Source organism: Elephas maximus, chromosome 20, assembly GCF_024166365.1.
Source record: "Elephas maximus indicus isolate mEleMax1 chromosome 20, mEleMax1 primary haplotype, whole genome shotgun sequence".
Taxonomy (NCBI): domain Eukaryota; kingdom Metazoa; phylum Chordata; class Mammalia; order Proboscidea; family Elephantidae; genus Elephas; species Elephas maximus.
Window position 1 is genome coordinate 37,080,167 of NC_064838.1, and position 22,439 is coordinate 37,102,605.

The 22,439-nt window shown below is 44.6% G+C and overlaps 1 protein-coding gene across 1 annotated transcript in view; it reads left to right on the plus strand.

Annotated features, from left to right (window-relative positions):
- The first annotated feature begins 10,968 nt into the window (after positions 1–10,968).
- The window catches only part of SYN2 (synapsin II), a 197,795-nt gene continuing 186,324 nt past the window's right edge, over positions 10,969–22,439 (plus strand). Inside the window, exon 1 of the mRNA XM_049861846.1 lies at positions 10,969–11,494. Coding sequence (XP_049717803.1) covers positions 11,124–11,494 — 371 coding nt within the window. The 5' untranslated portion in view covers positions 10,969–11,123. The remainder of the gene's footprint in view (positions 11,495–22,439) is intronic.

A 22,439-nucleotide genomic window follows, 5' to 3' on the forward strand; every position in this document is an offset into this window, starting at 1 on the left:
TTAGAATGGAATTTTTTAAGAAGTCCCTCAGATGATTTGGCAGTGGGCAGGGCACTGTCTGGAGCAGGAAGAAAAAAGACCCTCTGTTCCTCCCTGGCTCAGTTGCCCAATGCTCCAGGCTCTGTGCTCCAGCTCTGCAGAGCTCTGGGGCTCAGATCCCCACTCCAGCCTGACCTCCTGCCTTTCTGCTTAATTTGTAGCTGCCTTCATCACTGCCAGGCTGAGCCTGCTGGGCTGCGGCACAGTTGCTGGGGATGGGCGGAGCTCCGGTCGGCCAACAGGCGGCCACACTTGTTACCAGGTCTGGGGCTGCAGCTTATCCCCACAGGCTCTGCACGCGGAGTTTTCCTTTCTGCAGCCATGCTTTACCGCGCACCCCTTGCCTGTCTCCACCCTCGCTGCAGCGCGCATCCGAGGGTTCCCATTCGGCAGTCATTGATATTCCTGTCTTGTTGTTGGCTCCTGTCAATGGAGAATTGGGAGGCATTTGCCCAGTAGGCTGGGGAAGGACCAGGTGCTTTTCCGGTCTGCCTGGATACAGAGATGGGAGATTTGTTGGAGCAGGTTTTGATAAGCAGTTCTGTGCCTGGTTTTCTGTCCCTCCTGTGCTTCTTTTACTTTAATTCTTTCTTTCTCCCTTCCTTACGCCTGCCAGGCCCTGGACAGACATTCAGGATTCTGAGATGACTCAGACAAAATCTCTGCTGTCAGAAAGACCCCAGTCTAATGGGGGGAAACAGAACATGAACCAATAATTACAATATTGTGTGCTGACTACTATGATTGAGTTATTTACGTATTTTGATTATTTGTTGAATGAAGAAATGAAAGAATGTTAGGGTAGGGACAGGGAGGCCCAGGCAGGGAAGGCTCCATGGAGGTGAGGGCACCTGAGCTGCATTTGGAAGGGCTGGTTATAGTCAGGAGCGTCTGCTGTCAGCACCATACTAGGCTCTTTGAGCTCCAGTGCTCACGAGAACACTATGGGGTAGATAGCCCTACTTCACAGAGGAAGAAACCCCCAGGGAGATTAGATAAATTGCTTGAGACCATAAAGGAGCAAGTGGTATAGTCAGGATTCCCAAAACAGCTCTGTCTTCCAAAAAGCCTGGGGTTATTCCACTCCACCATACTGCAGGGCCTGGGGAGCAGTTTGGGCAAAGGTTTGGAGGCACATCAAAGATGACACAGGGGCTGATTTCTGGGACCCTTGGCTGCCATGCTCTCTAACCCCCAGCACTTTCCAAAGCTCTCGCTATGGCTTGTAGGAAAAGTCTAAGTGGCCAGTGAATGAATGTTCAACCCTTCTTCCTAAAGTTGGGAATTAGAGTTTGAACCTCAGCTCTTCTGTGTAGGCTTTGTGACGTTAGGGAAGTCTTCTCCCCTCTGTGAGCCTGTTTCTTCATTTCAAAATAATAGTACGATTATTATCCTGTAAAGTAGTGAGAATTCAAGGGAAGATATGATCTGTTCAAGATGACATTAGGATACCCGGGGCTGGCTCCCGATGGAGGGGTTGGCTGAATCATCAACCGAGGGGACTTTTAAATAATTGGATGGAAGATGTCTACTATCTGCCAAGAAATGAGAGTGCTGGCAGAAAGCCTACAGCTAGCTTGCTTCGAATGGACCAGATGCTATTTCGGAGATGAGAAAAGGCATTCTCTTGATACTGGCAGTGCTGGGAGAAGATAAAAACCAGAGAATAGGAATACTGACTCACTCCTGAGCAGTAACACAGGTAGGCAAGCCAACCAGGTGCCTTCAGTCCTCCACCCCGTGTGTTGGCACAGTCCTGCAAGCATGCAGGGTCAAGGGGAGGGGGCGGAGAGAGAGTGTTGACGGGCTTTCAGGGAGAATCAAATTCAGTGAGACAACAGTCAAGTATTCGACCTTGTACCTTCAGATCCCTGGAGCTGGCTGTTTCCAAGAGCAGAAGAAATGGGGCCATCTGCTCAGAGCTGGCCCTGGCACTAAGGAACCTTTCCCTGGGGACAACTGTGTGGGAACTCACACAGTGTGGAGTCATGGGGTAGGGCTAGGGAAAGCTTTCTTCTTAACGTACCACCACTTACACCAAGAGCGAGGATAGGGTTGGTTCATTTTCACTTTGCCACTTACTAACACGTTGCTCTTCTTCCTTAACTGAAAATTTGTGAAAATGATTCCTACCTCCTAGGGTTGTTATGAGGATTAAATGAGAGAACAAAAGTTTTCTCTTACAATGCTTAGGGCTTAGTGTTGTTAGGTGCCATTGAGTCGATTTCAATTCACAGCGACCCCATGTGGCAGAGTAGAACTGCCCCATAGGATTTTGTAGGCTGTAATCTTTACAAGAGCAGATTGCTAGGTCTTTCTCCTGTGGAACTGCTGAGTGGGTTCAAACTGCCAACCTGCCAGTTAGCAGCCAACCACTTAACGCTTGTGCCACCAGGGCTCCTGAAAAAACCAAACCTGTTGCTGTTTGAAGGAGTGGCTGGTGGATTTGAACTGCTGACCTTTTGGTTAGCAGCGGTACTGCTGCACTGCTAGGACTCCATACCAGGGCTCCTAAAAAAAAAAAAAAAAACAACACATCAAGTCGATTCTGACCCATAACAACCCTATAGGACAGGTTAGAACTGCCCCATAGGGTTTCCAAGGAGCGGCTGGTGGATTTGAACTGCAGCCGTATCACTTAACCATTATGCTACCAGGGCTCCCCAGGGCTCCTAGACAGTGCTCGATAAAGATGGCTATAATTCTGACCTTATGCCATCTCACCAATAAAGGAGAGCTCAACTTTTTTGTTTTTCTTTTTAGCCCAAATCAGCTTCCCAAGAGAGGTATTAGAATCACACTTTAAAAATAAAATCTTCACATGGAACCTCATAGGTCATCCCAATCCTTTCATTTTACATATGAGGAAACTGAGACTCAAAATAGAATTGACTTTAGAATATTACATAGGTATTAAGCAGTAGGAGTCCCTGGGTAATGGCTGAGTCCCTGGATTCATCTGTTAACCAAAAGGTTGGGGGTTCAAGTCCACCCAGAGGCATCTTGGAAGAAAGGCCTGGTGATCTACTTCCAAAAAAAAAAAAAAATCAGCCATTAAAAACCGTATGGAGAGCACAGTTTTACTTTGACATACAAGAAATCACTATAAGTCAGAGTTGGCTTGATGGCAACTAGTTTTTTTTTTTATTAAGTGGTGAACCAGGGATTCAAATACATTATCTGTCTGTTTCATTATGTTTCTTTATTTTAAAAAATTGTAGCTATCATGTTCCAGACACTGCATCGGGCACTTTTCACACATGATCTCATTTTAATATTCTGTGACAACTCTGCAACAAATGATTAATCCCACTTTGCAGATGAACAGCCTGAGTCTCATGTAAGAAACTACATGAGATGGCATTGCTAGTGACTGAGGCAGAGGATAGAACCACGTGGCCAGACGCTCAAGATCTAACTGGCCCACAGTCTGAGAGTCTCCAAACAAGGCTGGGGGAGTCAGGGGCTGCCTGCTGACTCTAAACCAATAGCGTGTGTATTGGCTACTTGTAAATATTTCTTGCTACCACCTGCAAGGTTCCTTCTTGGAGAGACGCTGTAGCAGAGGTCGAGGGAGGGGATTGCCTTCCGCACTGACTTGGTACAGAAAGCTCAGCTGTGACCCTGGGGTGCATCAAACGCTGAGTGTAAAGGTTGCTCTTTCGTTCATCTTGAAGTGGTGTGATGTTGGTGCTGGGAAACAGTCTCTAATGAATCCTATGAGTTTCTCAGATGGGTGAAACCCACTCTTTGCTGCTCATGTGTGCATGACAGAGATGTTCCTCTGTCACCATGGCAACAGCCAATACACTGGCATCCCACAAGAGGCCAGAGCTGCTCTGTGGGGAGCTGTGGTCCTAGCTAGGCGGGGGAAGAAGTAGGGTGGAGTGGTGGTGGTGGTGGTGGTGGTAGTGGTGGTGGTGGTGGGATGTCTCATCAGCTAGATTCTTTTTGCTTGAGTCTAGCTCATTCCTGGGGCAGGAATGTTTATACAGGGTCGCTGCTGCACAACCCTCCTATGTCTGCAGGATTTGGGGCAAAGGGAGATGGCAGGGAAAGTTACAAGGACAGTCCTGGAGGGTATATTATTTCTCCTATGGCTTCTGATAAAAGTGTTTATTAGGTAAGCTACTGATGGATGGCACCTTTTGAGGGGTCTGTCAGTATATCATAATGGAGAATCTCATGGGTTTTGCAGGCAGCCAGGCCTGCCTTCCAGCCCTGCAACTTTTTTTTAGTTCTAAGATCTCATGTTTATTGGTGTAACCTAAGTCTAAATTGCTTCTTTGGTTAAAAGGGGCTATTCAACCCCTCCCTTGTGAGAGACTGAATGAGATAACACATGGGCAGTGTCTGGCAGGCAGTAGGTATCTAGTCAGTAGTAGTTATTATTGTGTCCCCAATACTGTGAGAGAAATGAAGATTTAGGAAGGGGACCATCTAGACTCTCTTAAGTCAGGGGCAGACTTGGAATTAGAATTCATGTCACCTGTGCTTCTCCTGGGCTCCTCTGCTTCTCTCTCTCCCTAAACCATCTGGTCTGTCAGTGTTCCGTGCTTGCTCCCCAGATTTGGCTCCTGTATGCCTTGGCTGAGCCCAGTAACATCAGGTGATTGTTTCCCTCTGTGAGGCTCCCCTCAGAGAATCTCGCAACACTAGACCTTGGGGATCACCCAGCACAGCTACCTCTCCCTCATCTCCAGGCCAGGAAATGGAAGCCTAGAGAGAGTTGTTAAGTGCCTTGGTCAAGGTCACCTAGGAAGGTAGAAGCCATTAGTCGAAGTGGTTGTTTCGTTTATTTTAGCAGATATGACTAAGCCAGGGAGTCACAGAAGAGAATCAACCTCATGTATGCCTGCATTCTCTTGAGTGTTTGATGTTGAGATAAGTGTGTGGGGAGAGTCCTTCTTTGTGTTTTAGTTGTGGGGCTGGCAAGCTCTGAGATTCCCTTCGTGTCATAGGTATTAATAGCTAACATTTGCACAGTGTTTTACAGCTTATAAAATGCACTCATATACTTACCTCATTTAGTCCTCACAATAGTGCTTCAAGGTAGTTATGATAATTATCATTCTTCTTTTACAGATGGGGAAACTGAGGTTAAAAGTGACTTGCTCAAAGTCACACAGTTACCAAGTAGCAGATTTTGGAATTGAGCTTATATCTGTGTGATTCCTAACTATAGCAAACTGGCCCTGTTGACATGGGGTTATCTTTGGGGAACTTAATTTTGGGGGCATAGCTGTCTTCTGCTGACCCTACCCAGAAGTAAAGAGGGAAGCATCCACAGGGATGACTGCAGCATTGTCAAGAAGGCCCACCTGAATGAAGATTGGGTTCTCCAAAACGTTAGCTAAAGTGCTTTGTCACTTTCTAAAGTGCTTCCCAAGGCAGACACTAAAAGCCAGTTGCTGTCAAGTCAATTCCAACTCATAGCGACTCATGTGTTTCAGAGTAGAACCATGCTCCACAGGGCTTTTAATGGCTAATTTTTCTGAAGTAGATCTCCAGACCTTTCTTCGAAGGTGCCTCTGCGTGGGTTCAAACTGCCAACTCTTCAGTTAGTAGTCAAGCACGTAACTATTTGCACCACCCAGAGACTCCAAGGCAGACACTCTGTCTGTCACTAATTGGGAAGTCAAAGACTGGAATTGCAGATTGGAATTGCAGAGCCGGGACTAGAAGCCACAATTTCTGACTCTTAAATTCTTTCTGCTTCTCTTTAGGACAGGTAGGTTCCTGATTCTGAGAGGTGAGCAGGGACCAAGGATGGCATGGCTCCAGAAAATTTCCTTGTCTAACAGGTAACCCAGACAAGCATTTTGCCAGGTGGCTGGGTGCCGCAGGTTTTCCTTTAAGCTAGGATTTTGAGCTCTGCCTACAGAAGGACACTCAATTCCGTGATGTACTCAACCTTCTCCTTGTGAGCTTTTCCACAGCATTGTTGCTCCGGGGAAGAGAGAAATCAGAGAGGCGAAAAAGCATTTAAATTAGTTCCTGATTTTAGCAGGATTCTTTCATCTGCAGTCTCCAGATGTTTACTTGTGTTTACAGTTCAGTGGAAAGATGAAGAAAACGCAAGAAGAACCTCAAAGAGTCCTGGGCTGCCAGAACTAGAAGGGACTCCCGAGATTCTGACAGTTGGCTGAGGCGGTGGCTGAGTGATGGAGAAAGTGAGGGGAGACCCCTCCACTGATTGCTCTGGGAGAAGTGCCTTCCACCTGGAGACAGGAGAATGGCTGGTTGACCTCAGAGTGATAGGCAGAAAAGGCCCTGACTGCTCCAGAATTCTATATTTTGTAGAACTTCCTGGATCCAAATCCTGTTTCTCCTTCAATTCCAGGGAAATGGCGGGACATAAAATAGACTGATGTTAGCTGCCGCTGAGTCAGCCCCCAACTTATGGTGACCTCATGGACAATGGAGTGAAATGCTGTCTGGTTCTTGGTTGGGCCATCCCCTATGATTGCCATGACTGGCAGATCAGACCACTATTATCCATCAGATTTTCACTGGCTGATTTTTTCAGAAGATTGTCAGGGCTTTCTTCCTTGTCCATCTTAGTTTGGAAGCTCTATTGAAAGCTGTTCAGCATCATAACAACATACAAGACTCCCCTGACAGACCGCTGGTGGCTGCACGTGAGGTGCATAGGCCAATACTGCTATAATATTCTCCCTGAATTTGGAATCTGGATCTACAGGTAAGAAAAAGGGAAAGATTTTCATTGTAGCTGACTACAATTCTAGTCCATTTATAATAAAACATCTTTGCCTGCTGCAAAGACACTTCTTGGTGAAGACTCACTGGAACATGGAGGATATTTGTTTAAGCAGATATGATTTACGGTTGTACCAACTAATGAAAGACTTCTGATCATATACAACTGATTAATGATCACCCGTGCCCAATTATTAGACAATATAGTCTGTTCTTCCATAATAATAATATTATTATTAAAACCTACTAGAGAATAACCGAATAATTTAATGGAATATTTGATAAACATTTTTAATGGTCACGTGGGTGTCTATGGTTTCAATGAGGAATCTAAAGAAGCTCTCTGGGAACATCCTGATCCTGCTCCCAAGATTGGGGCACTTGCTGTGTGTTGGATGTTATGTCAGGCTTTGTGGATTTTTCCTGAGGGAAGCAGAAGACAGAATCCCTCACCTTGAGGTGCTTGAAAAAAATCTAAGCTGGATAGACAAAAGACTATCCATAAACATACACATACACATACACATACACGTACACGTACACGTACACGTACACGTACACGTACACGTACACGTACACGTACACGTACACGTACACATACACATACACATATACACAAGTACAACCTCTCAGAGCCTCCCCAACAAATGTTTGAGTACATACTACATGCCAGGTGCTATTTATTCCAAGGCTTAGGAAATATAGTGTAAACAACACAGAGAAGGTCTTTTTCTTCAAGGAGTAGATCTACACATTCTTACAACTTCCACAGTCCAGCCTCCCTGACTTTCTCTTGCCACCTCGCCTGTCTTGGTTGCCTTCTCCACTCTTTCCTGCCTGTCTGCAGTTCATCCATTTTATAAGACCTAATCCCTACCTCCACTGTGAAATCTCCTACTCCAGAGATCTCCTGTTCCTCTGGTTCCTTCAATACTCACTGTCTGCTCCACTTTCTGATCACTCACAGAATGCTCTAGTTGTATGTTGCTAGTTATGTGTTCACTTGTTTATGAGCTGTTTTCTTAAGGGCAGAATTTGGGTCTTATTCATTCGTGAATCCTCAGTAGCCTTCAGTACCTAGCTTAATGCCTAGCACATATTAGGCATTATTGATTGGCTGATTTTTTCTATTATACATACACTATAAGCTTAATGGTTAAGGGGAATTATTTAGTGAAACATAAAAAAGTAAAAACCCACTGTGATCATTAAGTTTGTATGTCAGCTTGGCTGGGCCATGATTCTCAATGGTTTGGTGGTTATGGTGTAGTTTGGCAGTCATCTAATGATGTGATCACCTCTATGATGAGATTTGATATAATGTGATCACATCCATATGGGATCAGCTATGAGTAGCCAATCTGTTGAAAGGGAGTTTCCTTGGGGGTGTGGCCGGCATCCAATATAGGTGAGCTTTCTGGCAAGGCTAGGGGGCTTTTGCTCGCTCTGAGTCTTGCAGCTGGCTCCTGTTTGTTTGACTTCTGGTTCTTGGGACTTGAGCTGCTGTCTTGCCTGCCAGTCTTAGGATTCATCAATCTCCACAGCCTGTGAGCCTGGTGAAGCCTCCAGTCTGACTCACAGACTTGGTACTCTGCAGCCTCTACAACTGTGTGAGCCATTTCCTTGATATAAATCTCTCTTTATGTATATATTTATAGAGATTTATATCAAAGAAATGGTTGAGTGCTACGGCTGCTAACCAAAGGGTCGGCAGTTTGAATCCACCAGGCGCTCCTTGGAAACTCTATGGGGCAGTTCTACTCTGTCCTATAGGGTCACTATGAGTCGAAATCGACTCGAGGGCACTGGGTATGGGTATATATATTTATATGCTTTACTGGTTTTGCTTCTCTAGAGAACTCAGCCTAAGACACCCTCTATCAAAAAAAAAAAATTGAAGTTATGCAGTGTCTGAAATCCCACCATTAGAGAATCATGTCTTTGGATAAGATTCCTTTGATCATCTTAAAAACACTCCTAGGAAGGGCAATATATTAAATTAATTCATATTATAAATGACGTATCAGCTTTTTTTCTCCAATAGACACAAGAATTGAATTGGTTAAGAGTACAGTTCAGTTCTCAAATAACTGAGTCCTTACTATGTGCCAGGCACTGTGCTTGGTGTTGGCCTATCTTTGAAAAGCTTACATCCTAGTTAGGGAAAGAAAAGAGTTGCCAGAATATTTTATTATAATTTCTTTGGGGCTATGGCAAAGTCACAGGATATGAAACACTTAGCCCAGAGAGTTGAGGGAAGGCTTACTAGAGGAGTCATCAACTTGTGTACCTCCATGTCTTCTCTGTCTGAGTGTTTCCCCCTTCTCTGCTGGTAAACTCCTACAGCTGCCTCAAGACCCATCTCAAATGTCATCTCCTCTGAGAAGCCTTTCCTAACCCTCACAGGCAGAATGATCACTCCTTTCTTGGTGTTCTTAAACTACCTTGCCCAATTGTATTATACATCCAATTGTGAATCATTGTTTCTCTGTCTCTCCTTGCCCTCTTAATCCCCCAGTTCACATAGATTGTGAGCTTCCTGCAGGTAGGGACCACTTTTCATGCATTTCAGTCTTCCCAGTTCTTACCAGTGTGCCTGGCACATGGCAGATGGGAAGACTACTGCATTAGTATAGTTGCGTAGAGGCCTCTCTGACACCACTGGGTCTCTGGCTCAGAGCTGGATTGTGTATCTCCAGGCCCCCAACTGAGTGCCAGCTGTGACGCAGGGAGCATGATCTGCCTGCCAATATTAGTGACAAGCCCCTCATTGATTCCATTCAGCCCAGTAAATACTTCCCGAAAACCAATTCAAATAAGAATAAGAATTCAGCCACCACTACTGTCATACCTACTGTGTACCAGGTGCTTTACATACATTAAATCCGTGTAATAACTTTGAAAAGTGTTATTTGTCCCCTTTTGTGAGCTGAGGAAAAAAAGGCTCAGAGGGGCAATTTGCCCAAGGTCACACATTACCCAGGGCCGCCTGACTACAAAGTATATCTGCCATATCCTGCTCCAATACAACGGAGGTAATAAGCGTATCTCATGAGAGGTGAAAACGAAGGTTCAGGGGTCACACAAGATTTAGTGAGTACACATGGGAAGACTATCAGAGAAGTCTTCATGGAGGCTGAGGCAGCTGCGACCAGTGAATGACCTGGGAAAACTAACAGAAAAATTTTGAAGAAATGGCCTTCCTGGTACTACATAGGATGGCAAGGTATGTCAACAAAGCAAACACTGGAGGGCTGGGGAGTCTTAGATATCCCACCGGGGGCTCCTGCGCGGGGCGGGGGATAGGGGCGGCAGCAGCCTTACCCGTGCTCTCCTTTCTCTGGTTAATGAGGAGGGGGAGAGGAGTACGAGCTGTCAGATGAGCCATGCATAAAGTGCAGGCACTGGAAATGCACCCCATGCCCCCTTCCAAAGCAGGGTGGAGAGAGTCCTCTGGATCCGTTTTCCCCCATCCAAAGTGGAAGAAATAGCCCTTTCCATCCCTACGCGGATGGGAGGGGGTAACTTGCCTCTGTCACCTTGGAGTAGGGGAGATGTCTCCTTTTCTCCCCAGCATTGAGGAAAGGGTAGTTTTTTTTCTTCTCACCACGGGGTGTGTGTGTATGGAGGAGGGGGGCGGATTATTCCTTTCTGTTTCACCTGGGGTTGGGGAGACGGCACCTTTCTCCCCAGCATTGGGGAAGGAGACAGTTCTTTTTTTTCTTTATATACGGTGTGTGGGGGGTGTGTGTGGGGGGGGGTGTGCGTGCGTGTGCGTGTGTGTGTGTGTGTGTGTGTGTGTGTGTGTGTGTGTGTGAGGGAGATGGCTCTTTTCTCCCTCACCTCAGGGCAGAGAAGCTGACGCCTCTCTTCCCTCCAAAGGGGGTGGGAAAGGTTCCCTTCGCTTCCATCTCGGGGGAAGGGAGACATGGCTCTTTTCTCCCATCCAAAAAGGTGGTAGGGACTCTGGGCCCCCTTTCCCTCCCTTCGGGGACAAGGACGGCTCTTACGCCCTCCCCACACGCACACAGGTGGCAGAAGGGCTCCCGGCGACGCGCTTCGCGCGCCAGCGGCAGGTCGGGGCGGGGCCGGCTCTGCGGCGCGGGGCGGGGCTACCCGAGGCCCCGCCCCGCCCCGCCCCCGGCCGCCCGCCCCCTCGCGCCGAGCGCCGCGCCGCCCGGCTCGCTGGCCCAGTCCGCGGCGGCTGTCTGCTGGGCTCGCGCCGCGGGGTCTGCCGGGCTCGCGCCGCGCGGGCCGCACCTCAGCCGCCTCGGGCGCCGCCTGGGTCTCGCCCCCCGCCCCTCGTCCGCCCTCCGCCCGCGCCGCCGGCCCGCCGCCCCGCGCGCCCCAGCCCCTCCGGCCAGATGATGAACTTCCTGCGGCGCCGGCTGTCGGACAGCAGCTTCATCGCCAACCTGCCCAATGGCTACATGACCGACCTGCAGCGGCCCGAGCCCCAGCAGCCGCCGCCGCCGCCGCCCCCCGGCTCGGGCGCCGCCCCGGCCTCGTCGGCAGCCCCGGCCGCGTCGCCCGGCCCCGAGCGGAGGCCGCCGCCCGCGCCGCAGCCCGCGCCCCAGCCCGCCGCGGCGCCGTCGGTGGGCAGCAGCTTCTTCAGCTCGCTGTCCCAAGCCGTGAAGCAGACGGCCGCCTCGGCGGGCCTGGTGGAGGCGCCCGCGCCCGCCGCCGCCCGGAAGGCCAAGGTGCTGCTGGTCGTCGACGAGCCGCACGCCGACTGGTGGGTGCCGGCCGCCGGGCTGCGGGGCTCGCGAGGAGGAGCGGTCGCGGGGCTCCGGGGAGGGGTTAAGGCCCCCCCAAAAAGGGGCCCCGCGCTGTCCCGCGGGGGGGACGAGGTGGGGGGCAACGCGTGTGCACTGGGGGTGACCCCGCTTGGCTGCAAAGGGGAACCCGAGCTAAAGCACTTCGTCAGTTGGCTCAAGCCCCCAAGAGAAATCAGAGGAGGAGCTACTTTATGCAACAGAGACGGCTCTTAAATAAGAGTTTCTTTTGGGGGGGAGGGGTTTCACACTTTTCAGCTTAGACATCCAAAAACGGAGGTGAAAATGGTCCCGAAGGGGCGTTTCAGGCCGATAAGAAAGGTCCTACTTTAGGGGGCACGGAGTGGGAACGGACCTGGGTATTTTTTTGAGGGGAAGGTGATGGTGTATTTTAACCCGGACCTCAGAAGGCCGACAGCAAGGTTGATAAGGTGACAGGTGGCGGCCCAGGGGTACTTGGGCTTGTTCCCCCCGAGCGTGTTTGTATTTTATGCAGCAGGAAGGGGTTTGTGCATTTGTCTGTTTTTGGATGTGTGTGTGGGGGGAGGGTTGGAAATGATGGTGGCTTATTTCAGCTGAAAAGATGAAGACTGAGGTTAAAAAATATTCTGGATCATGAGAAGGACACAAATAGAAAAAGAAGTCTACCTGAGTGCAGTAAACGGGGAACTTCAAGAAATTGTTTTTCCTTTTTTTTTTTTAAAGGGAAGCGTAGCATTTTTCCAACTTAAAATGGTGAAGGATGGGGGGAAATGTTACCTCTAGTTGTTGGAAGCACGAATGAGGTCCCAGGAAGACAAATGAATTAAAAGAGGATGTATTTTACGCAGCAGAAGTTACCCCAGGGGATGGTTTGGGTGGGTGGTGGTGGTGGAATTGACTGGTGAAGGGACAGACAGCTTGAAGAAATGACAGGTGAGGAATCTGGGTTGCTTTTTCTTCAGGAATATGGGGAAGAGTTTTTTTTTTTTTTCTTCCCCCTTTCTCACAGGGTTTGAGGTTGGAGACTGAACCTGAGTGCCCCCTCCCAAGAGGGAGGCACAGAGGGACCACAGAGATGTTTATTTCCATTTCCTCTTTTGGCTGCTTAACTGCTTCTCTCTCTGTCATTCTCTCATTGGGAGATGGGAGAGAGGGAGGGCGGGCTGGTGTGGGTGTGATGGAAGTGAGATGTACATACATGCAGTGGAGATGCCCTCCTGCTGGCCGCTGATGTGACCATTCTGAACAGTCATTTGGGAGACTTGTGTGTTTGGCCTTTTCTCTTCAAGACAGAAAGTAGAAAATCAAAAGGGACCTTTTGCCAGGAAATGACAAAGACACAAATAAAAGTTGGCCATTGGCAGCCCCCCAGGACAATTATTCTCACTCAGTTCAGATCAACAAGTACTTATGAACAGTTTCATGATCCAGTTATTTTCTGCTTTGAGTTTTTTGTTGATGCCATGTGTTTTCATTAATGGAAGTATGCTGAATCATTGCGTGTGTCTGAATTTTTGGTAGGTGATAGGGATTTTTTTTTTCATTGCCCCCTCCCACAAGGAGGCATATGATATACTATTAATTCTACCCCAGAGTCCCCACCAGAGTCTACTGGTACATGTGTGTAACAAATAAAAATTTTCCAAAAATTTCTATTTTTCCTACCAAAAAATCAGACACCTCATATAATAAATACCCTGTAAAAACAGTAATTTGCAGCACACACCCGTTGCTTTGGTTTCAAACAGCCATAAAAGCCCCTGTCTTGTGGTAGCACACACTCTCAGTGGTACAACAGCTTCCCAATAAGCCCCAGAGGCTGAAAAAGTTCATGGTTGGGATACACAAACACTGGGCACAAAAGGATTAAAGAGGAAGGGAAGGTAACTAAACTTTAAAGGACGTCCGTTATGGCCAAACAGTGTTCTAGGAGCATAATATCTCACTGAATTCTCACCAGGAAACTGAGGTTTAGAAAAGGTAAGTAATGTGCTCACAGATAGACAGGCCAGCCAATGACAGAACCAGGATTTGAATTTAGGCCCCTCTGACTCCGCTATTGCCACTCCACTGTGTTATATTGCCCTTCTATTATCATTATTAGAAATATTAACAGTAAGCTCTTTATAAGTGCTAGGCAGTGTGAGGGCTTTAAGAAGAGCTCACACTCAAATTTAGGAGACAAGCAGGATACATGAAACAGTTAACAAAAGGAATCTTAAATTATTGGTTGAGACATTGTTTCAGACATTCAATAAACAGAGTAATTAGTGAGAATCAGGGTTATTGGGGAGGGCTTCACAAAAGTTGAATCTTGAAGAAAGGCCAGGAAAAGAGAGAAATGGAAATGAGATTGGTGCGTCATTTTTCCATGCAAGAATCTGACCCTCCTGCACCTTGTCCTGACCGCCTATCCTGTTAAAGATGTTTGTTTGTTTTGGGTCTAATGACCACTTACCTGAAGCCACAGCTAGGTAGATACGCATTTGTATGGGTACTATGAGGTTGCTGCAGACTTGTGTTTGGTTCTGAATGCCTCAGTGGTGTGAGCTTGGAAACCCTTTGGAGAGTAGTATTCTCTAGGAAGACTGTCTGCGTGGACCAGAGAATTTGCCTTTTTTTTTAGACTTAGCTTCTCATGGAAGTAGTACAAGCTGCTTTTTCTGTGGGCTGACTTTCAACTGTTTTCTGATTTTCTCTGAAGTAATAACATTGATTTAATGAAACCCAGTTTGAGTCTAGTGCCTGACAGCAGTTCTGTGTTTCTGTCCTTAATAGCAGTTCCCAGAATTGCAGAGTTTGTGTTCTTCTAACATGTGTCTCAGATTTGTTAAAAAAAAAAATCTCAGTTAAATATTGATGAACAGTTTTATTATTGAAAGGTCTCTGTGAGTTAAGGAGCAGGTGCCTGCTTATGACAAGTATAGTAACTTAAAAGGGTGCTTTTTGCTGTAAAGACTGATTTTAGATTAATTTGACTCATAGCTTAAGCAACCTAGATAGTATTCAGGGAACAGGTGTCATGTATGCCCAACATTATTTTCCTGGTGCTTAAATAGAAAAGCAGAGTGGAGCCACCCAGTAGAATTTAAGAATGTTGGTCCCATCTGAATTATAGAATGCTATTATTAAGGAGGATTTTAACAGGTATTTAAATAATTGGCGATTTAAAAGAAGGGCTTAAAATAGGCGGCCTCTCGGAGCAGTCTTAATACACAGCAGATTACTTTGAACTTCCATCAGTGTAATTGTGGGCAGTGGAATGGAAGTCCCTGGGTGGCACAGATGGTCAAGTGCCGGGCTGCTAGCTGAACGGTTGGCAGTTTGAGTCCACCCACACGTGCCTGGGAAGAAAGGCCTGGCAATCTACTCCCCAATAAAGCAGCCTTTGAAAGCTCTATAGAGCACAATTCTACTCTCACACACATGGGGAGTCCACTCAACAGCAACTGGTTGTTATTTTTTTGGGGGGGGGGTGGGGGAGACCTGATTAGATTGATAGAAAAATTGAGGACTGTTCTTTTTGTCTGTCTCTGTCCCATTCTAGCTCAAAATGTGTTTTCATGGTTTGCCTGAGATCTTTAGATTAATTGCACACTCAAGAATCATTGAAAAATATATCTGTGCCACTAAAAAATGAAATCAAGCTCATATACATTATTAATAATTGTTATTAGTGTTTTTTATGTCTCCTTTTAAGGTTCATTCCTAAGTTTGAAGCGCAGTTAAGACTGAACTTTAATGATCTTCCTGCCTAAGCAAGGAACAGGCATTCATTCGTGTGTGTTGTTTTTTTCTTCTGTGTATTTTAACTGGTGAAGAGGTAATTTTTCTTTTCTCAGAGTTGCTTTTGCCTCCATTCCAGGGACACGTGAGATTCATGCGTTTCTGATTCCAGTGGCCAGGTGAGCTCTTTGATCTAGCGCATCTGTGTTTAATTTGAAAATCAGCATAGCACAAGCACTCTTGATTATCTAGAGACTGCGGGTATGCTAAGTCAACAGATGTTTATTGAGCACGTTCTCTGTATAGGGTAGGTATGCCAAGAAATACGAGACATAGTACCTGCTTGCTAGGAGCTTACTGTCCAGGTGAGTAGATAAGATTTTTTTTTTTTTTTAAGTTTACTAAAAACTAGCCCCTTGTATTCAAAGTATGGTCCCTGCCTCAGCAGCGTTAGCATCAACCAGGAGCTTGTTTAAAAAAAAAAGACCAGTTGCTGTCCAGTCAGTTTCAACTCATGGCAACCCCACATGTGTCAGAGTAGAACTGGGTTCCTTAGGGTTTTCAATGGCTGATTTTTTGGAAGTAGATTTTTTTTTTTTTTTAGATAGCCAGGCCTTTCTTCTGAGGTGCTTTAGGTAGACTTGAACCTCCAGCCTTTAGGTTAGCAACTGAGCGCATTAGCCATTTGCACTAGTGGATCTACGAGCTTGTTAGAAATACAGAATCTCGGGTCCCATCTCACATCTATTGAATCAAAATTTGCATTTGAACAAATCTTCAGGTGATTCATGTGCACAGTAAATTCAAAATGTGCTGAATTAAAAGATATGTGATTAGTGCTAAAGTAGTAGCCACACCCCAACTACTATCCATTATTCAACAACTGCTATGTACCAGATGTACTTAGGCCTTTACAAATCACATTTAATCTTTACAATAGCAATCCAAATGGGAACTACTGTAGAAGTTTAAAAGAATAAGAGATGGATGTGGGTTAGAGTGGGAAGGGAAAGTTTCACGGAAGAAGTGAGATTTGAACTGAGCCTTGAATAATTTTTTTTTTATTGTACTTTAGATGAAGGTTTACAGAACAAACTAGTTTCTCATTAAATAGTTAGTACACATATTGTTTTATGACATTGGTTAACAACCCCACGACATGTCAGCACTCCCCTTCTCGACCTTGGGTTCCCTATTACCAGCTTTCCTGTCCTCTCCTGCCTTCTCCTCCTTGCTCCTGGATTGTTGTACCCCTTTAGTCTCATTTTGTTTTATGGGCCTGTCTAATCTTTGGCTGAAGGGTGAACCTCGGGAATGACTTCATTACTGAGCTAAAAGGGTGTCCAGGGGCCATATTCTCCAGAAAAAAAAAAAAAAAAAAGAGCCTTAGATAATTTGAATCCAAAGAAGTAGTGTTGATTCAGTCCAGACAGTAGAGGGCATAAGGAAAATACAGTGGCAAAAAAAGAGGGAGACAACTAAGAGCCGGGGTTAATGCATTATGTAGGCAGCTCCTGTTCCCATTCTTTTTCTGGCCAGCCTTTGGGCATCTCATTAAGAATAGGGGAATTTGAAGTGCATTAGTTAGTTTGGATCAGGGCTTGTGAGTGGCTCTGGAAAAATCTATGGGTTGGAACTTGGGGAAAGCTCAAGTGAGGTTTGGAGTATTTCTCTGCTAAGTATTTATATGTCCTTGTTTCTGACTAACACAAGCATACGGATTCCATAGAACTTTATTGTTTATAGCAGCAGTAGCCTATACTTTAGAATTCTAGAATATTAGATTTGGAAGACCATCTGGGTTACTTTATATATGGGGAAGTCTTGGTCTGGAGAGAGGAAGTGGCTTGTTCAAAGCCACTCAGCTCATTAATGCCAGAAACCAGAACTAGAATCCAGAACTTCATTCTCTCTACCAAGCTTTTTTCACTATATCATAGTACTACAGTATCTTTGTATTTTTATTGCCTTTCTGCCTTCCTGACTTATCTTTCTGCATCCCTGATTCAAAGATCAGTGGACACCATTAATCTTATAATGATAGCATTTTGAACTTGAAGGACCGGAGTGCTCATCTAGCCAAGAGAAATGGAATAATTTGCCCAAGGTCAAATAAGTTAATGAGAGAGTGAGAACTAAAACTCACCGTCTTCTGACTCCAGCTGAAGTTTCTTTCTACTTTTATGTCACTCTTTCAGTAGATCCCTCAAATATATCCTTTTTCTTCTTAAAAATACTGTTTATGTCTTCTTGTAAAGACTCATTGTGGAACTGTTAGTAAATGCTTAAAAAAGTACCACATGAACACTCGTAAAAAACGTGTTGCTGTCGAGTTGATCCCAATACATAGCGACCCTATTGGACAGTATAGAGCTGCACCTTAGGGTTTCCAAGGAGTGGCTGGTGGATTTGAACAGCCAACCTTTTGGTTAGTAGCCGAGCTCTTAAGCACTGCGCCACCAGGGCTCGCACATGAGCACATCACACTATAACCACACCAGCAATTACACTGTTTTTATTTGTGTTACTATTGTTTCAGTGTAGTCATTCTAAAGTAGTTGAAGGAGACTCTTAGAGACCTTGGCATTGAAATCCAACTCTCTGATAAAGTTAATAGGACCTGTGTTGCAATGATGACTTTCCTTTCAGGAACCTGTTTTTACTGTAGTGTCCTTGTCTACCCAAGATTGCTTACTATATTTCTGTACTGAAGTTCAGATCTGTGGTAAGAATAAGCCATTACCGTTGAGTTGATCCTGATTCATAGCATAGTCTTTTTAAATATTGTGCTGCACCCCCTACAAAGGAAAAAAGTAATGGAGGCCTGAATAGGAAACTTGTCAGAAGTGCATACCTTCCCTTCAAAATTTTTTAAATAATATTTTATTGTGTTTTTGGTGAAAGTTTACATAGAAATTAGGTTCCCATTTAACAATTTCTTTACATACTGTTTAGTGACATTGGTTACATTTTTAATAGTTTATCAACATTCTTGTTTCCCTTCTGGTTGTACTGTTCCCATTAATCTAGCTTCCCTGCCCCCTTTACATTCCCATCTTTGTTTTAGGGTAAATGTTCACTGTTTGGTCTCATATAGGATGATTTTTCAAAAAGAGCTCAGTACTCGCTGGTGGTATTGTTTATTTTATGAGCCAATCTGTTATTTAGCTGAAAGCTGACCTCTGGGTGTGATTGTAATTTCAAGTTGAAGGGTATCTCAGGGCAACAGTCTTGAGGGTGTCTGTAGTCACTACTGGTACAGTAAGTCTGGTCTTTTTTAAGAATTTGAGTTTTGTTCTACATTTTTCTCCCGTTCTGTCTGGGACCATCTATTGTGTCCCTGGTCAGAATTGTTGGCAATGATCTAGTTCTTCTGGTCTCAGGATAGATACGTGCTATTAATCCTGCAGAGTAGTTTCTTCTATGAGTCTTTGAATTCCTTCTTTCTCTTTTGTTCCAGAGGAATAGAGACTAATAGTTAGAAGGCTGCTCACAAGCTTTTAAGACCCCAGATGCTACTCACCAAAGTAGAATGTAGAACATAAAGTTTATTGACTATGTTATGCCAATTGACAGAATTGTCCCCCAAGACTATGATAATAAACCTTTAAACCCAGTAAACCAGTCCCTTGAGATGTTTGGTTATGTCTAGGAAATACCTGTAATTGTGCCTCCTGTGTGGTTTATTATATATGTGAACGTATATCAGCACACGCAAACATACATGTACATATGCCTGCCGACGCACCAGTATATGCATATGCATATACTCACATATGCTTTTCCATACACATATGTGCATGCTTATCTACCTATGTGTTATGGATTGAATTGTGTCCCCCAGAAATATCTGTCAACTTGGCTGTCATGATTCCCAGTACTGTATGATTGTCTACCATTTTATCATCTGATGTGATTCCCTGTGTGTTGTAAATCCTATCACTATGATGTAATAAGATGGATTAGCGGCAGTTATATTGATGAGATCTGTAGGATTAGTGTCTTAAGCTGATCTCTTTTGAGATATAAAAGAGAGAAGTGAGCAGAGAGACATGGGGACTTCATACCACAGAGAAAGCAGTGCTGGGAACAGAGCACATACTTTGGACCTGAGGCTCCTGCCTTGAGATTCTCCCAGACCAAGGGAAGACTGATGACAAGGACCTTCCTCCAGAGTTGAAAGAGAGAGAAAGGCTTTCCCTGGAGCCAGTGCCCTGAATTCAGACTTCTAGCCTACCGAAGTGTGAGAGAATAAACTTCTCTTTGTTAAAGCCATCCACTTGTGGTATTTCTGTTACAGCAGCACTAGATGACTAAGACACTATGTAAACACACACATATTTTTTGGTCGTTGTTGCTGTTGTTGCAAAATTGCATAATATTTGCCAAAACATCCCTTATTCTTGTGTACTTCTTAGTGTCATCATTTACCTTGGTCAGGTTGTGCAGACTTCACCTACACTTGATAGTGCCTTTCCCATCACCAAAAGTAAGAATTATCTACTTTCTAGAAAGTGATTCCCCCTCCCTCCTCCTCTCATCCCCGGTAACTAGTAAAGAACATTTTTTGTATATGTATACCTATTCTTGTCTTTTTATAAAAGTGAGGCCATACAGTATTTGTCCTTTTTGATAGACTTATTTCACTCAACATAATGTCCTCCAGATTCCTTCATGCTGTGTTTTGAGAACTTGTCATTATTCTTTATAGCTGTGTAGTATTCCATTGTATGTAGGTACCACAGTTTGTTTACCCAGTTACCTGCTGATGGGCACTTGTTTCCATCTTTTTGCTATCATGAATAATGCTGGAATGAACATAGGTATGCATATGTTTATTTGTAACACTGCTATTAGATCTCTAGGGTATATACCTAGGAATGGGATTGCTGGATCATAAGGTATTTTTATTTCTGGCTTTGAGAAAGTGCCATACCATTTTCCATAATGGTTGTACCATTTTACAATCCCAGTGAATAAGGGTTTCAATCTCCCCACAACCTCACCAGAATTTGTTGTTTTTGGTTTTTTGATACTCAGTCCTGTTTTTGCAGGGGCGAGGTGGTATCTCATTGTACTGTTGATTTGCATCTCTAATGACTAGTGATTCTTCTCCTCAAATTTATAAAACAGTTTTACCTGTGATATGGTTCTTTTTTTTTTTTTTTTATGGTTCAGTGCAAAGTCTCTAGGTACTTTACTGCTAACCTAAAGGTTGGCAGTTGGAACCCACCTAGTAGCACTGCAGAAGATAGACTTGGTGATTTGCTTCCATTAAGATTAAAAAAACCCTATTAGGGAGTTCTACCCTGTAACACTTGGGGTTCTCACAAATCAGAATTGACTTGAGGGCAACTAACAACAGCAGCAACGTGGTTCGATGCAATTGAGCATCTGCCATAAGCCAGGTGCTTGGGTTTATAAGGATGAGTTGGGCATAGGCCTTGTCTCCTGGGAACTTCCAGTTCAAATAATGGAAAAGACACCATTTAAACAGAATTTTAATATAGAATGGTAATTAGTGTACAGAGGGTGCTGTGGAAACATAGAGGTCGGCTATCCTGAGGGGTGATGATATGGTTGTCCGAACCTTAGAAATGCTTGTTCAATAAAAACATGCTACCATGTATTTGGAAACCCTGGTGGTGTAGTGGTTAAGTGCTGCCAATGCTAACCAAAAGGCCAGCAGTTGGAATCCCCCTGGCGCTCCTTGGAAACTCTATGGGGCAGTTCTACTCTGTCCTGTAGGGTTGCTATGAGTCAGAATCCACTTGACGGCAACGGGTTTTTTTTTTTTTTTTGGTTATCATGTATTCTTATGTAAACCAGTTTGTGTCTTTGGACTTTGATTCTCTAAAGTCTATTGAATGAAAGGATTGGAACAAATATTCTCTAAGATCCTTTCCAGCACTACATCATTTCCATGGTGCAGTTTTATGCCATTTTCTTTTATAAATTTTAATTCTATAATTTTTTTCTATGTGGTAATGCTTGTAATCTTTGCAAGAGGAGACGTATGTCAGTACATGACTAAATATTTCTTTCTTAGATATCTAGTGTTACTATAACAGAAATACCACAAGTGGATGGCTTTAGCAAAGACAAATTTATTCTTTCACAGTCTAGGAGGCTGGAAGTCCGAATTCAGGGTGCCAGCTCTAAGGGAAGGCTTTCTTTGTCTGTTGGTTCTTGGGGAAGGTCCTTGTCATCAGTCTTCCCTGGTCTGGTTGCTTCTCAGCACAGGAAGGTTAGCCTTTTGGTTAGCAGCCGAGAGCTTAATCATTGCACCACCAGGGCTCATTTGACCAAGAATGACCCATTGCTGTTGAACTGATTCCGAGTCACAGCGACCATATAGGACAGAGTAGAACTGCCCGTAGGTTTCCAAGGAGCAGCTGGTGGATTCAAACTGCTGACCTTTTGGTTAGCAACCAAGCTCTTATCCACTGTGCCACCAGGGCTTCTTGACCAAGAATAGGAGGGTACATATTGGCCTTGATGTTTGTCCCTTGACAGCCGGCATTTCTGAAATTATAGCTAGTTTGGAGTAAAATTATAAAACAGATTAAGATTATAATTCAGTCTCCCTACCCTTTTCTCAACACAATGATCTGTTTATACATCTGCCTTCCCCCACTAGATTGTGAGCTCTTTGAGGACAGGCTTAGTATTTTGTTCATTTTTGTATCCTTAACATTCAGTCAAGTGCCCGATACATAGTTTGAAGTCAATAAATCTTTGCCAAGTTGAGATGAACAGAGAGAGATTTAGAAAATGAGGAAAAGGATAGAAGAGAACAATGGAGAAAAGTATTCTAGAATTAGAGATATATGCTATTATGTTGGAAGTCATCTTCATTCACATCAAATACAAGCTTTAGAATGCTTTTGCTCTTACTTATGTTCTGTGAAATACAAATTAACTTAATTACTAATTTTTAACCACTGCAAATTGTAAATCTTTAAAGACTTAGTTCTGAATTAAAGAATGAACCAAGTGGGCCAAATACTGGGAAGTATTTAGTCCATGGTAGCTATGGGCAAAGCGAAGGCCGAGTGGAATAACACGATTTCTCTTCCCTAGTCTACATTGACAGTTGGCTCTCATGGAGTCTGTTTTTCTGAAATTAACACTGCCTTCTTGCCATATACCCACAGAACTTGTACCTCAGTGTGAAATTCCAATATTTGTCCACCC